The 18,056-nt window shown below is 34.1% G+C and overlaps 1 protein-coding gene across 10 annotated transcripts in view; it reads right to left on the reverse strand.

Moving 5' to 3' along the window:
* The window catches only part of LOC127837023 (DENN domain-containing protein 1A-like), a 60,285-nt gene that overhangs the window by 5,693 nt on the left and 36,536 nt on the right, over nt 1–18,056 (reverse strand). For 2 of the 10 annotated variants that reach the window (XM_052363716.1, XM_052363715.1), the window contains exons 16-22: nt 17,835–17,894; nt 15,372–15,425; nt 14,299–14,352; nt 7,337–7,399; nt 6,313–6,462; nt 3,900–3,961; nt 2,543–2,723 (exon numbers count right to left, since the gene is read on the reverse strand). In XM_052363716.1, coding sequence (XP_052219676.1) covers nt 2,543–2,723; nt 3,900–3,961; nt 6,313–6,462; nt 7,337–7,399; nt 14,299–14,352; nt 15,372–15,425; nt 17,835–17,894 — 624 coding nt within the window. Of the gene's footprint in view, nt 1–1,213; nt 1,230–2,542; nt 2,724–3,899; nt 3,962–6,312; nt 6,463–7,336; nt 7,400–12,965; nt 12,999–14,298; nt 14,353–15,371; nt 15,426–17,834; nt 17,895–18,056 lie in introns of all 10 variants that reach the window. The other 8 variants (XM_052363724.1, XM_052363718.1, XM_052363717.1 and 5 more) reach the window with 8 other exon arrangements.

Consider the following 18,056-nt stretch of genomic DNA (forward strand, 5'->3'; position numbering starts at 1 on the left):
AAAAATAATACAATGAATTATTAAACATGCGAAGCTCTTATAACTAGGACTAGTAAATTTATTTAGTAACATCAAGATTATTTGACAAACATGTATTCTGGCATTTGGAACATTCGGTGTGTATTCAACAGACAGTGGTGGCATATATATTTACCAAAAGCAAGAGTGTTTATTACATACATATAAGGAAAATGTATCAAGACAGCATGGGCCATAATGTGTCAACATTTGCTTGGTCATAAAAAATGCTTATTATTCCATTTGATAACATGAAGCATATGTTTCAGATCATACCAATACATGTTATAAGCCAATATAAACATTCTTTCCCTTGCAAGCGCATAATACAGTTTCAAAGACAAAATAAAATATTGATAACAAGTGAGCAAACATGGCCCTAGATCGCTCACCTATGACCTATTTAACCTCTGACCCTTGTGGTTTAAAAGAAGATGTTTTTTTCAGTTATCAACTATACAGCTCTTTATAAATCATGGGACTACTGGAGTATGGCCAATTTCTACCCAGGGACATGATTTGAGTAAACTTGGTAGAGGAACACCATATAATCTAACATGCACAATACAAAACCTATGGGCCTTGCAGTTTCAGAGATTTTTTCACTATAAACATCAATGGAAAAAACCAATGACCCCTAAGTCAAGGCCCATTTGACCTTGGGGCATGATTTGAATAAGTTTGGAAGGGGATCATGTACGATGTTAATTGCCAAACACATGACTCCATTGGTCTTGTGCTGTCAGAAATTTTCTTTAAGTTTTCACTGTATACATCAAATGAAAATAGTAAACCCATGCACCTTCCCCCCTTCCTCCGAAACAAAGTAAATCAATTTAGATTATGATGAAAAATGAACGCTCCTAACCAAACAAATACGCACTTCTAGAGTTTTTCAGAAAATGTTCAACCAGTTTCTTATATCTATTTATGAAGCTGACCAGAACAACTTGAACAACTTTGGAAGAGGGTCACTCAAGGAACATTTTTACCTAGATTAATTAAAATCTGCCGAGGGCTTGTGAAGGAAATGCCATTTGAATGACAAGATGACAAACAACGTACCATGGACAAAAGGCGGTCCAAAAGCTCATTCTGTGGATTGCACAGGTGAGCTTATAAAAGTCAGGGTGTTTTTCCAAAATATCCCAAAGTATTAGGCACTTAGAGACCATAAATAAACAATTAACATTACCCATTCCATGTTTATACTAAAATTAATTAACAAAAATAAGTTGTGTACCATCTGTTAAATAAACATATACAGTGTACAATTCTTTTACAAAATTACTGACGAAATTAAAGATGTATAAACAAATGGTTATTGTTTTACAAAGTGAAAATAAAACATGAAGAATACGTTTGTTTTAGAGTCAACCATTGCAATTTTGGGCCAGCCAGTTTTGACATAAACACAAGACACCTCTCAGAGGGAGTAATCACGTGATAGTCAAGATGGCGACCCCCATGCCGAGAGTTATTTTTCGCCGTTTATACCCTTTTTGACTTTTGTTTAATTTTTAAATGGCGCTCACTTTTCAGCCATATCAGTAAACATGTGATTAGCATTTATTTGGTATTGAAATTTGCTTTATATCTCGATTTTACTCTCATCAAATTTTCTTAGAGGATCCTTAATTAGGTCATTCCGCTTTAAAATTTTGCAACGAGTAAAGTCGAGATAAAGAGCGAATATCAACACGAAATAAACGATAGTTTCTTGCTGATATGGCTGGAAAGTGAGCGGAATTTAAAAAATAAATACTACTAATAAAGGGTATAAAACGGCGAAAAATACCTGCTTCGGCATGAACATCGCCATCTTAACTATCACGCCCTCTGCTTCAGAAATGTTTTCTCTCAATTCCTGTCCTTAAAGAGACTTGTTCATAAATTGTTGAAACAACAAACAGCACACTGAACGTCAGGGAGCAAAACTACACTTATGACGTAGACTGATACAGAAAATACAATTTTGTTTATGAGAAATGCTTATAGTAAACTAAATGAAATTACAATGCATTACCAATGCGTAACAATTGAATAATTTGGAGCAATTCAGTTGTTTGCATTAGATGTTGTGACAATATGTGGATTGCTTATATCAAGTATAAAATGCAATTTGTATTGTTGTAGCCCTGTTCGACATGTGGCTTAAGCTATTGATTTTTATCCAAAGGCCAATGGTTTGAGCCCAGTTGGGCTAACAAGTTTTTTTTTCTAAAATTTTACTCTTGTTTTGTACTGGAGCTCTTTACTTACATTGTCTAAATGCATCACATTAATCCTCCTCATGAAAAACTTCTAAAATGCAAAACTTGCAACAAGTTCCTTTAATGCCTGATAATTTGCAGTAAGGTAAGGATAATTTTCTATGTATATATCTGCAGCGTAGGCAACCAGCTGTATCAGAACAAGCCTAGCATGAGACTTAAACAATTTACCAAGCCATAGGCAAAGGAGCAAACCATTTAATTAAACAGTTTTATAATGATTTCAAGCAAATCTTATGGAGACAATCTACCTTGATGAAGAGTTTAGATCCTGGCAGGTGTTCGGCGCTGGCTGACTTGTAGATGGCATTTTGTATGTCAGGGTCAGCCATGAGGGTGCAGCTCACCCTGTTGTACACCATCACATCGTTATCATCAGGGCTCGGGCTCACGCACTTGTCTCCATCCACGTGGGACACAAACGTGGTTGGTCTGAAAAGGCCATTTTATATATTTAAGCCTCAATCTGAGAAAACTGGGCTTAATGCATGTGCGTTCCATTTGTATGTTATTCATTTATTTTTTAAGTATATTCCTAGCAAAACTTTAGTTTTGCCAGAGAGTGTCGTCCCTGATTAGCCTGTGTGGACTGCACAGGCTATTCTGGGACAACAGTTTACACCAATGTATGAAGCCCCAATTTCCTACAGAAAGCCTATGCATATGTATTTTTGAAAAAAGAAATCCCCACGACTCTGATGTGTCTTTTGAGTATTCACAAAGCCTTTAAAAAAACTCGTAATTTATGCATTTTTTAAAAGGAACATTTTAGATCGAAGTGGTCTTATGATATTCTTTAATTTTGAGAACTCAGACAGTCAACTATGTCTTCTGGGCTGTTATTAACAAATCTCCTTAGAGAAATATTAACTTAAGATGCACTTAAGCCAAGACTTAGGATTAGTCAGATTTTCTATGTGAAGTCCAATGTTTTCTGCTCAACAAATGAGCATATTTAATAGTTTACAAATATTTATACATAAACATGAAATAGCCAGACAGTTAAGGTGAGACGTTTGCAAACACTTGCCTTAGTTTAGTTTAAACCTATTTATTTTAGCTTGATTACATAGAAAGTAATTCCTACTTATTTGAAATGCTCTCGAGTCCGTTTCCTGGGCCTAGAACCAGTACTTGGTGTCTATATGGGAGATCGAAACAACGCTCCCACAGCAGGGGATCGAACCCGTGACCTCCCGGTCGCTAGGGGGACAACATATCCATTACACCACGGCGACCTCAAATCAAATCAACACTTGCCTTGATGATACAAGATATAACGCTGACAACTGACAGTGACTACGTATTTATGCCTACCAACACTTCCCTACAGTGTAAAAAGGTCTATGATTTTGACAAATTGTACACAAGTTATCAAAACTGTTTTTGTGATGGCATGTTAACAAGCAAACATTCTATTCAAAATGACAAGCGAAAAAAAAAGATGACAATAGCATGAGTTTGAGCATATATGCCCAAACAATAAGATAATCTTCTTTTGCAGTCAGAACAGGCTAAACTTGAAATACACTTGAACTGCATGAATTAAGCCTTTTTGCTCAGCGTGAGGCTCACAATTTTAATGCAATAAAATCTCACACCACTCACATGCTCATATGGGTTGAATGTCCTCCAACCAAGGCTGGGCTGGTGGTCGAAGGTCGTATTGGCTTCAATAAATAATGAAACAATACATATCAACACGTAGCGATACATAAACATATCATAGTACAGATACACATATAACAAGACTATTGTCAAGCAATAAAAGTCTCCTACCGGTGAAACTCCACCATTTTCAGCAATATTTCTAGTCTATTTGTTGCCAAAGACACCAGAATTCTTGACGTAGGAACAAAATTAAATGACGTGCATAATCTCCATAGTGCTATCTGTCCATGTTTGAAGTTTCATGAAAAAAAATGAAGAACTTTTAAAGTTATCACAGAATTCACCATTTTCAGCAATATTTCTAGTCTATTTGTTGCCAAAGCAACCAGAGTTCTTGACGTAGGAACAAAATAAAATGATGCGCATATTTTCCATATTGCCATCTGTCCATGTTTCAAGTTTCATTAAAAAATATGAAGAACTTTTAAAGTTATCGCACAGACAAAGCGCAAACCATAAGTCCCCCCGGTTTCACTGGTAGGGGGCTTATATCATAACTCAAATAAAGAAAGGATTGAGAAGTAACAAATCAAAATACAAGGTTGTGTTTTTCGACACAATAAGTCAACATACCACTTAAAAATTATGAAAATAGACTGTCAAATCTTATTAAACATGTTTAAATACAGAAGGCATGCTTCACTGAACAAGACATAAATAAGTCCATATGACATAGTCACAGATGAGTATTCAAACATACTATATATGTATGATGACTTGTTTTTCACAGTTCACATCCCATTCATGCAATACATACAATTAACTCTTCCATCCCTGGTAACACAAGATTATGCAAGCTTTATATTAGAGTAATGGTTAAACATAAGAGATCAGCATTTTAGACAACCAGAAATGGTGAAAAAAACGGATTATTAAAATTCAATTAAATTACACATACTGAATTACTTAAAAGTTGCATGTCAAACTAGTTGTATCTGCTTAACATTTCTGTATAAGATACAATAATTTCACACTGAGGCCTAACATTTTTATTGAAAGACATTGAGGGTTATTTATACTATTACATGTGTAAGTTCAAGGAAGCTGAGAATTTTAAATATTGAGTAAGTAACCATGTTACATTAGGTTTACATTTGAAGTTAATGCAACTTGATCGTTCACAGGAATCCAATATTTGCTTTTGTTTTGCGGAACAGAATAAGAGGTTAAATAAGCCAATAGTGTCTAAGTCCGAACTTAAAACTTTTCAATTTAGTAAACGAACAGCATTAATTAAGCAAACTTTTTTATTTGTAAAGGCTTATTTTTCTACAGAGCTTAGGGCAATCTGGTCGGTGATCGAACTTACATGAGATATATCACAAAACATTTTCACCAAGTTTGTAGATGACCCAATTTAAACATTCTGACACACAGAGCAGATATTATCCATGACGCCACCCGTTAAATAAGCCTTGCTCTTAAAAAACAAGGCTTAATAAATGTGCTTAAAATGTAATCCCAGATTAATCTTTGAAGTCTGCACAGACTTTGAAATGTAATCCCTGGTTAATCTTTGAAGTCTGCACAGACTTTGAAATGTAATCCCTGGTTAATCTTTGAAGTCTGCACTGACTCATCCGGGACCACACTTTGCGCTATGATTGTGTATTTCATCTTAGAGAAAAACTATTTTAGGTGGAGAGTGTGGTCCCTGATAAGCATAATACCGACTGCACAAGCTAATCTGGGATGACACTTTACTTTTATACATTAAAGGGACCGTCAACCGCAATTGATGAAAAAAGAAGTTTAAAAAAAAAACAACGTATTTTTTACAATTATTAGTTTATATTGATTAAAATATCATGACTGGTATATTAAATTACTTGAAAAAAATTCATATTTTCAGTACATTCTGTAATAAAATTTCGCAATGTGAAATTGAAAGTACATGATCTGATCACATGTCACATCGCAAAAATAGGTGACACAACGATATACACACTATAAATAACGCAAGTAGATTGATCATTTTATATATAAAATATATACAATTTGCATTCCTGGGTTAACCACGTGATGATCATGATCAATCTACTTGCGTTATTTATAGTAAACTGGTAGTTACCTGGTACCTGTACCCAGTAAAATTTATTACCGAATATACTGAAAAATATGAATACTTTACTTTTTTTTCAAGTATATATTCCAGTCGTGATATTTTTATCAATATAAACTAATAATTGTAAAAAAATACCGTATTTTATAACTTTTCTTTTTTCGTCAATCGCTGTTGAAGGTCCCTTTAAGCCCCGTTTTCCCACAGCCAGGCCCATATGTTCTTTTTTTAAATGGGTGTACACAATTTGAAATCAATGTCTACCCAATATTGTCTTGCCCTACTTACTCTCTGTGATACAAGAGGCTTCCCGACAATTGTTGATGGTCTATCTCTCGATAGATCAGGTGGTTTGTCTTTTGAAAAAGACTTTGTTTTGGGCCCATGACGGACAGACTTTGCCGTTTTGGGCGACCCAGATTTTGGGGAATCATCATCCTGTAAAAGGGAGGTGGGGAAAACCCATTGCAAACACAAACAAGAAAACGCGACGTTACATCAGGATGCCAAAGCAAACAAAAGATTAAAAGGTAAAAGTACATGTAAATAAATATGGTTTATTAAATGCATATGATTTTAACAAAACTGGATATACACAATACACAATATTGACATATATGTTTAAAAGGTTTATGAATAATCCAAACACTCAGCTTCAACTATTTACATTTATCAAATTCTGGTCCAGTAATAGATACAAGTAGATAAATATATATTTAACTAAACACGTTAAGACTAGTTTTATCCAATATTTATTCGCTTTCGTAGAGCATCAACTTTTCAAAGTTTAAAAAAGGTGGATTATTATCATACAAAATAAATTGCATGAACATTTCAAACACATTAAAATACATTACAGCTGCCATGCTATATTCTGCGAACAAAAGCAGAAAATTTTCACAACCACATATTAAGCAATTACTTTGTTTTATATGTTACCACAACAAGAGTAGACAAGTCAATTATAGAGAAAAAAAAATTGTTGTTTTTTTTCCATTTATATCCATAGAAACCCCTCTTTCACCTTTTAGGAACAAGATTCTGCACAGTTGTTAAATTAAAAGCCCAATTACAACAAAAACTTTTTTCCCAATAAGAAAATTGTTTGTGGTTTACACAAGATTGTATGTTAAATGATAAAATAGTTATGTTCCTTACACCTCTGCCCATCAAACTGCATGAATTTGGTTAAATAAAACACAAACACACAAGAATGCAACTTTCTACCAATGTAGTCACAACCCCATACTAAACATGCATAAAATACAGGACAAAAACAAAACAATAAAAACATGCAAAACCATTTTCTTACCTTCTTAAAATCATTGAATTTGGTCCTAGCCTTTGAATATGCTTTTTTACCCTGGGTTTTTACCTGAAACAATATTAAAAGTTTCATGTGAATATTGTTTTCCATGATACGAAAGGATCGAGTCCCTTTCCCGTTAAAATTAAGATCAGTCTAAATCACAAATACTAGCTCTCGATCACCAAGGCCTTAATGTAACAAGCGTTAACACTGGTCAATATTTTTAGTTGTGGTTTGAAAAAGACATGCGTTCACAAGGCACGAGTGCCCCCAAATTCCACTTTTGTCTCAAAACTTCATTGTTTTATGGCCAATGTTGGACTTTTGTGACAATGACCTTTGAGGAAAGGAGATAACACATGACATGTCTTTTAATGATGGTGTACACTTCTAAGTTAAGTTTAAATTCATCAAATAAATCCTGGCAAAGGTTTGTCTGAGGCAGCAATTTTTGGTGAGACATCCAGACTCATGAACAGACAGACAGTGCGACTGCTTTATGCAGCCTTTGTTTAAGGCAGCCTTCATTTAAGGCAGGCATAAAAAGACCTGTTTCACATAATTTTCAACTGCAAAACGTGTTTTGAAAATATTGAGATACAAACATCAAAATGTTGAGCAACAAAAACTAGTAACAATATTTTTTAGCAACAAATGCGTTTTTCTTGGATCTATATTCATTCCACATGGCAAAAATTAATGATTTCATCAGATCCTCGTTGAGACATGGCTAACATTATATTCTTTCCAAAGATACCAACTTTGTGCAGGGAAAAGTGTCCATTGGTACACTTTTAAATTGACAAATATGTGCATATAATAATTATACAAGGTTATTATTGCTCGTGGTTTGGGGATGCTGTGTTCTGTACCTGGGAAACTATGAGCCTTTTTCTGGGAGAACAAGCTGAATGCACCTGCGTAAAGTGTCATCGCAGAATTACCTGTGCAGTACTCACTCAGCATAGGCCTAATAATAATGAGGGAAAATACTTTCGGCCCCAACAGGATTTTTGTTCAGGAAAAGACTTTCTTTAAACAAGAAAGTCCATAAAAAAGACTTTCTTCAAACAAGAAAGTCCATAAAAGTCGAAAGTGTCATACCTGATTAGCCTGTGTGGACTGCACAGGCTAATCTGGGATGACACTTTATGTACATACATAAGCCCAGTTTTCCCAGAACGCGACACATATGCTGTCAGGATAAGTGTTGTATATACCTGTATTATGGGACGGTGTTGTATATACCTGTATTATGGGACGGTGTTGTATATACCTGTATTATGGGACGGTGTTGTATATACCTGTATTATGGGACTATTTTGTTTCTGGAAATCATCTCGATTTGTTTTATATATGAATCCTTAAAAGTTTATTTGAAAATTGTATTCATTTAATCCAAAACAAGAATAGATCTACATTAATTTACACACTTATGGATTAATTGTTTTCCTCAGCCAAGTAAAATGTGTTGTACGAGACTTACACTCAAATTGTTCATAACAAAATCCACATACACCATGCACAAATTAAAAGTAACACTATTAAGAACACTAAAACCATTCAAGTCAAGCACGCTTTTTTGCTAAAAACAAAACACAATTTAGCAAGAATACATCAACAAGGGAGCCACTGCAAAAAGCTCTAAGGAGCTATCATGAAACCCGAAGGAACTTAACTGTTCTAAGCAGGTAAAGTTCACAAGGTTTCACAAGACTTTGAAGGAAAATTGCCACATCAAATAACAGCATTATTTTTAACAAACCACATTTATTTGAAAAAGCATTCCAGATGTCATATCAATATGTGAACAAGAGCACCGTCTTGCGGGTGCAGACCGCTCATCTATTTTTCTTTTTAAAGGTGAAGAAACCTATCTCAATACTTCAATCAAAAAAGATGGAGGGGAGGGTGGAGAGGGGTGTATTATAGTGTGGGGTTGTGGTCATTTTTTACATTATCTTCCAAAAATAAGAAATAAAAATGCAAAAAATAATAATAAACAAAAAAAAATGGGGGGGGGGGATTCTTGGGTGGTATAGTTGGACAGCCTTTAAAAAATAAAACAATAAAAATAAATATTTTTGTTTTTTAACCATGTTTAAAAAAAAAAATGTATTTTTTTTTTTTTGGGGGGGGGGGGGGGGGGTGGGGGGGTCGGGGGGTAGAGTGAGGGTGTGGTCATTTATAAGATGATTTTTCCATTTTAGCAAAATTTAATTATATGACCTTGATAGTCAAGGTCATTCAAAGGTCAAGGTTAAATTCAACTTGCCAGGTACAGTACTCTCATGATAGTATGAAAGTATTTGAAGTTTGAAAGCAATAGCCTTGATACTTTAGAAGTAAAGTGGATGTAAACACAAAATTTAACCATATATTACTAAGTCAAAAAAGGGCCATAATTCCATCAAAATGACAACCAGAGGTATGCAACTTGTCCTGTACAGTCCCCTTATGATAGTTTGTGAGTGTTCCAAGTCTGCAAGCAATAGCTATGATACTTAAGGAGTAAAGCCGCCCAAAACACAAAACTTAACAAAATTTTCAATTTTCTAAGTATAAAGGGGCCATAATTCTGTCAAAATGCCAGTGAGAGTTACATAACTTTGCCTTCACAGTCCCCTTATGATAGTATGGAAGTGCCACAAGTATGAAAGCAATAGCTTTGATACTTTAGGAATAAAGTTGACCTTAACACAAAACTAAAGCAAATTTTCAATTTTCTAAGTATAACAAGAGTGCCAAACTGTCACAAGATACGCCCGTTCGGAGGTTTTGGACACCATGCTTAATGCTTGAAATGCACTAAGTGACCTCGAGACCTAGTTATTGACCCGGCATGACCCATATTTGAACTTGACCTAGATATCATTTAGATGTAACATCTGACTAAATTTGGTGAAGATCAAATGAAAACTACTTCAATTAGAGAGCGGGCACCATGCTAAATGCTTGAAATTCATTATGTGTCCGATCGTGACCTCGTTTTTGACCCGGCATGACCCATATTCGAATTTGATCTACATATCATCTAGACTCAACTTCTGACCAAATTAGGTGATGATCAGATGCAAACTACTTCAATTAGAGAGCGGACACCATGCTAAATGCTTGAAATGCACTAAGTAACCTTGTGACCTAGTTTTTGACCCGGCATGACCCATATTCGAACTTGACCTAGATATCAACTAGATGCAACTACTGACCAAGTTTGGTGAAGATCGGATGAATACAATTTGAATTAGAGTCCGGACAAAGTGGCGCCGTTGAAAATGCACTAATTGACCCTATGACCTAGTTTTTGACCCGGCATGACCCATATTCGAACTTGGCCTATATATCAACTAGATGCAACTGCTGACCAAGTTTGGTGAAGATCGGATGAATACAATTTGAAATAGAGTCCGGACAAAGTGGCCCCTTTGAAAATGCACTTATTGACCCTATGACCTAGTTTTTGACCCGGCATGACCCATATTCGAACTTGGCCTAGATATCAACTAGATGCAACTGCTGACCAAGTTTGGTGAAGATCGGATGAATACAATTTGAATTAGAGTCCGGACAAAGTGATGCCTTCCGCCCGCCGCCCGCCGCCAAGGGGTTTCACATAATACGTCCCGTATTTTATACGGGCGTATAAAAAGGGCACATAATTCTGTCAAAATGCACACCAGAGTTATCTAACTTTGCCTGCCCAGTCCCCTCATGATAGTTAGTAAGTGTACCAAGTTTGAATGCAATAGCTTTGATGCTTTATGAGAAAAGTGGACCTAAACACAAAAGTTTACCAAATTTTCAATTTTCTAAGTATGGAAAGGGCACATAATTATGTCAAAATGCACGCCAGAGTTATCTAACTTTGCCTGCCCAGTCCCCTCATGATAGTAAGTAAGTGTACAAAGTTTGAATGCAAAAGCTTTGATACTTTATGAGAAAATTAGACCTAAACACAAAACTTAACCGGACGCTGACGCCGACGCGGACGCCAAGGTGATGACAATAGCTCATAATTTTTTTTCAAAAAATAGATGAGCTTATAAATATTGGGCAATAAATGTGGCCTCTATAGTGCGTAAAAAAGAAAGATCCTAAAAATAACATTCATTAATATAATTACATGAACCATAACAATCAAAATTTCAAATAAAAGATACCTGGTTTGTATTCATAAAACTCCTATGATGAATCTTAAGTTGTACTTAAGAAAACATTTCAGATTAAATTTTCTTACGAATGTCGAATGATCTTTTCTTACACAATAATAAAATATCAATCATTTTAGTAATGTTTACTTGTTTAAAACATGTTCATGTAAAAATACATGTACACAAAAAAAACAAAGACTTAAGGAATTTTGTAGATCTAAGAAATTTCTTTATTTTTTCCCCCCAAGGGGCTTTGTGAATACGGACCCAGATCACTTAACAAATTATTTCACAAAAGCATCACAAATACATGTACATTACTGAATAGCGGTAAAAATACCACTGGAATACAAAGCCACAAAAGGTCAAATACTGGGGAGATGGGGAATACTGCACATATATCAAATATATGATAAGCTTTTAATAGTATGGGGTCTTGCTACTGGCATAGCGACTAAACTTGCTGTGTTGCATGATTCATACTTTATTATTATACTATTAAACTGTATACATTACTTAAAATCCTCATGGGTTTAGTGAGAATAATTCAAAAAAATAATATAAAACTTGAGTGTCCTTTAAACCATTCATCACTTTCCAGTAGACAAATCTACTGCAACCTGTACATTTGACAAATAACATTACTACAAGATTTTTTTTAATGATATCAAAACCATTGACTGTTTTTGTTGAAAAATCAGCTTGTCAATTAAAAATCAGTTACAAACAACTTAACTGCCACAAATGATAAACTTTTCCTTGAAAATGACACATCAAAAGGAACATTTGCACAATAATTTCTTTTTATTAATTAAATATTACAAATATCTAAATATTGGTAGATAAATTAACCTTTTATTTTTTACAATTTTACATAATTGTCGCTTAAGGCTAAAAACCACTATTTTCCTTAAGAATGCCAGTGACAGACCCATACAAAGCTGTAACATTGAGTAAAAAGTTGACATAATTTGAGCCACACTCTAAGAAAATGGGGCTTAATGCATGTGCTTAAAGTGTAAGTCCTGATTAGTCAGTGCAGACAGCACAGGCTAATCAGGCAGGACACTTTCTGTTTTTGTGGTATATTCTGTTTAACCCTTTGCATGCTGGGAAATTTGTCGTCTGCTAAAATGTCCTCTGCTGAATTTCTAAAATTAGCATTTTATTTGATTTCTTTTCAAAGAATACTATCAGAATAGCAAACAGTTTGGACCCTGATTCCGTGGCGTCTCATCTGGATTCAAACTGTTTGCAAAGGCCTTCAAAATTCGGTTCCAGCACTGAAAGAGTTATAGGAATTCATTTATAGCAAAAATAAATTTTAGGAGGAAATTTATAGTCGTCCATGATTAGCCTTTGTGGACTGCACAGGCTTATCGTGGACAATCTTAACGCACATGCATTAAGTCCAGTTTTCTCAGAGCGAGGGCATCTCATTTAAAATAGCGTGCATGCATTACTGGGGTCACTTCACTTACAGACTCCACCGCATTGGTCATGGCTGGACCGGCCTTGATGAGAAAAAATGGGCGTGAATTTTTTAACTTAAAAACCTTCTACCTGCCACATATTAGCATGCACTAGGTCCATATATGATCACTGCACTTGTACTTAAAACTGATTATAAGGATATAATTGCTAAGACACACACTTAGGACCTCACAAATTAAAATGTATTTCCTTTAGAAAAAGAAAAATGAAGAGTAATGTTTGTGATTTACCGGTATGTGTTATACTTTCTGTTTGTGGTATAATTGTTATACTATTTAATTTTTTTTTGCTTTTTTCTTATTTAATTTTATTACAAAAGTTTATAGAATTGTAATCAAATTAAGTTGTGTAATTTAGTCTATCAGATCTAATTGGTTTACAAAAAAATGCTTTTGAAATGTTATTCAAAACATTTGTTTTAACTACACTATAGAAATACATAATATTGATAAAATTTCATTTTATTTCTGATGATCTCTTTATATTAGTTTGCTTAATATAAGCAAACCGTGGAAAAATACACAGAAACATACAAATATAATACAACAATTAGATAATGCATGATTAATATACATATGTATAGTTATACTCTTGGAATAAAATAGAGCTAGAATACAGTGTTCAGAATACACAATAATATCAGGTTAGAATTATGAGGTTAATCTTTCCAATGTGACCGACATATGTCATTGAAATATACGGACAAATATACAGAGTCAGATCTTCACTACAGATTCAAGATTTTAAATAGTTTTTATATCATGTTGTGTTTTTTTTACTAGAATACAGACAGTACCTTAAATTTCAATAATTCTCAATTGTTATGGGTTTTTTTATTACATCAACTTAACTTTTAATTTTTTTATTTGACAGTAATTTATGTTTTTGAACAAATAATAAGATCTGCATAGGCATTTAATAACAATTAGATACTAACAAAGAGCCTTAGAACATCAGGCTCAATTAATGACACATAAATCTGCACCAGGCGATACCAATGTACACAGGAGCGGCACCATGCGAAAAGGGTCTTATGCCATATGCCGCAAGTGTAGCTCCAAGTGCATAGCTCCAATTGCACAGACAGGTCAGGAGCTACGCTGTCCACTAAAGATACCACAAAACCTTAGGTGACTTTATAGCAGACAGGGTAGCTCCTTACAAGACTGTGCGACTGCGCAGGCTCATCTGGAGCAACGCTGGCCACACATGTCATAAGACCCATTTTCAAACAACACTGCCCATTTAGAGTTTGAGCATCATTATACAAAAGATCGAGGATCTAAATAGACAGCAAAATGCATCAAAGTAGGCGTTTACCTGATTAGTGACCAGATTCATCTTTCCTTTTGCCTCTTTTATTATTGGTTTTGCCTATTACCATATATAGTTAATATATATTAAAGAGTGTATTTTTAAACATTATTCAATATTTTTATGTAACAACAAACAAATGTTTTTCTTAAAATAACTAACCTAATTCACTTGAATATTTAACGTATACAGTTTTGTAAATAAATTTGTAATTGAATATAGACAAATCATATTTTCTGTATATGATAACATACATTATATATGTTAATGAAAATGTGTTGTATAGAGGCCATAAAACAATCAGGAGGTTTGATCCTTTAAGTCAAGTAAACAATTATTTTATTTGTACTATTAACCAGAGCCAGAATTCACAAAACACATTTAAAAATTGAAGTACACAAATGTTGAGTTTAGCTCAACATGTAACATGATCTAAATACATTATTCTTTAATTAAAATGATTTATCTATAACATTGCAGCTTGTATTTAATCAAACTATGATTGTAAAATGTATTGGATCTACGTCAATTCCTTATTACATGTACATCTAAGCATGGGTTGGTGAATAGAGAGGCCTTGATCTAGCCAGAAATAGAGACTACAGCATCTCTATATTTTGAGTTTGTTAAACCTCCAACAAATTAAATGACTTATCGCATAACATTTTTAATACAGTATTGACCATTATGAACAAATTTAACACTTTTTTGCCTTTGCAGCAAACTTAAACAGAAATGTTCAGCAAATGCTTTTAAAAATGAGTACTATACATGCATTGAAATTGGTATTTTAGGAAAGTGTACAGTAATCTAAAAGTTGAATAATAACAAAAGATATCTAATCAATTTTAGGACCAACCTACTGTTACCTGCCGCCACAATTTAAATAATATAATATTAGTAACTTTCACAACTCAAACAGAACAAATTAAAAAGAAAAACAGCACATAACCAGAGTAAAATGTTCGCCATGAATAAGCGCATAGTAACTGCCAATAACATAATCCATGAGTTAGCGAGTTAGCAAAATCATAGGCATGCCAATTAATGAATATATAGCAGAATGTCGTGGCATATACCCGATTGGTTACGATATCCATCACTCCTCTAGCTTCCTTCATAACCGGCTTTGCCTATTAGCATATATACAATAAGCATAATTTGAATAAAACAATAAATATCAAAAGGACATTTGAAACATCAGTCCCCTACAGGGTTTCGTTCTTAGTGTAAGAACAGGATCTCTATAAGTTTCAATTACCTGGTTAAGTACTTTTTTTAATGATCCCATGATCCCAATTTTGGTTTCCACTTATTTCTCTAAACATAGCAACCACAAATGTTTTCTAGCCCCTCCATTAAAAAGAGAGCAAATAATGTGCCTTTTTCTGAATACTCAATTTAATCGACCTAGCACAAGTGCTCTTTGAATTAGCACAGGATCAAGATTTTAAGACGGATTGATAGATGGAAAGACATACAAAACGGAAATAATGGGCATATTGCCCATGTTCCCTTTTATAAACATATAGAGTTCCATCAACCTAGCTTACATACATGTAGGTGTTGATATATCGAAAGATCCAGATTTAAGTTTTTAATTAATTTTGTAACCATTGCATATATAACCACATTTCATATTTTCCCGAAACATCAATCAGTCTGGATTTAAATCATGAAAAATTACGTTATAATATCTACAAACAAATGTCTGTGCGGAGGTTGGCTACTGACAATAACAAATCCAAATAATCTATTTTTACTTCTCAGATATTATTAAATGTATTACAGTTCACAGTGATAACAATACATTTATAAAATATAACGAAACAACGCGATGATAACTATCAATAGACACACAATGACACGGATAATCGATAGATGTACATCACAGGCCTTAAGTCTCTTTAATTCTTTTGCGGTTTTTACAGTTTGCAAAATTTTCGACCACCCTCCTTAATTTCGGACGCCTCTTTAATCTGCTATTCACAAGTATTTTAATCTTGGTTTGGCGTATAATATAACTATAGCAACTTCAAATTTGTGTCTTTCATCAAACTAAAATAAGGTGAAAATAGCCCATATAACCCTCTATACAAATACAAAGTTCCATCAACCTAACTGAATACTTTTTAAGTTATCACAGGATCCAGATTTTCCCTTTTCAATTATATCTGTAGTAACCACAAACTATAGAAACCACAATTTATGTCAGACTTGTAAACTGAAATAACTTGCATATACTCCATGCTATCCACATACCAAGTTTCATCAAGCTGTCGTAAGCACTTTTTTAGTTATAGCAGGATACAGATTTAGACTGAAACATGCACTCATTGACATGTACGGATGGACAGGGGGTAAAACTTAAAATTTCTCCAGTAGGGGACGAAAAATAGTTGCAAATGTTGTCCAGGGGACTGTTTCAGTGCAACGGCAAGAACAAGTTGCCTTTTGTTAATTTTCAGATAGTCATCGGCATTTGCAATGTTTTTATTTAATTATGCAATCAACAGGACGGTGTTGCACTTGTATTAAAAAAACACATTATATTGGTTTCAAATTGCAATTCTGTGTTATCTTGCAAATGCACTGCAATCATTTATGATAGGGCTGCCTTAAATAATTCCCTAGTAATACACTTGTGTATTACCTTCCCCAATACGGGTATTATGTTTTTTGGCAAACAGATTTGTTGTTTTTATCACAAACATAGTAACAACTGCACTAGTTCAAGACTCAAAGTCCTTTTAACACATAATTCCTTTAAGCCAGGTAAACAGTGAATGTCCAATGAAAAATTCCATTATATGAGACGTGTCGTGCAAAAATGGGTCTTGTAATAAATTAGGCAAGTGTATCTTCAAACCAGCCTGAACACTTGCGCATTCTTGTCTAGAGCCCCCCCTGTCCCCTACAAAGTCTGGCAATGATTCATGGTCTGAGATGGAGTAGTAGCTCCTAAATGATCACCCTGGTCTGTAGCCCAGCGGGCAGCATATGACATATTTTCACATGACGCGTCTCAACAAATTTACTGATTTTTTTGTTTAATCATGAGAATCTGTTTTACTGTAACCCTTTTTTGTTATTTTCATTTGTTCCTCGAAACTGAATTGATGAAATAAACTTCCATGGTATAAACTTAGGCCTTATTTTAACTCGGCTGGTATAAAGCAGTCACAAGGATGGCTGCATTTTGTTTATTTGAACATCAATTAGAGTGTATCATATTTTATTGAAACCAAAGACTGACACATCAAGGAAATGCTAGGACAATTAGAACACAATGTCAAAGTTAAATACAGAATGGTTTATTCTCTATTTTGGTTAATGTGTACATTTGTTACATATGTTTTTGGCGTATTTAACCCATTTTCCAGTCTGTGACAGCCTGCATTGTGTATGGATTTCAAATATGAATGAAACGTCTGTTTTCGTTTGTTTTACTACTGGTAATCTTATCTTTCCACCATTCTAAACGACAACATTATTGTATTCACTGTCCAGACAGCCTGCCAAGAACAGTAACTCTGACTCACCTTCACTTTGAAGTCTGACCAGACATCCTTGCCTCCCTTTTGGAGTTTCTTCCCTTGTTTCTGAAACAACAACATACAATTTATGATCAACACTTTAAGGGTTTAACTTATAGTTTTAATTAATTGTAGATTTAAGATTTCTGAAGATACTCATCAAAATGATTACTGAAGCCCATACAATTCATAAAAGATTCACCAAAAGAAAGCATATTATATATATTA

The sequence above is a fragment of the Dreissena polymorpha genome, chromosome 7, assembly GCF_020536995.1.
Source record: "Dreissena polymorpha isolate Duluth1 chromosome 7, UMN_Dpol_1.0, whole genome shotgun sequence".
NCBI classification, from domain to species: domain Eukaryota; kingdom Metazoa; phylum Mollusca; class Bivalvia; order Myida; family Dreissenidae; genus Dreissena; species Dreissena polymorpha.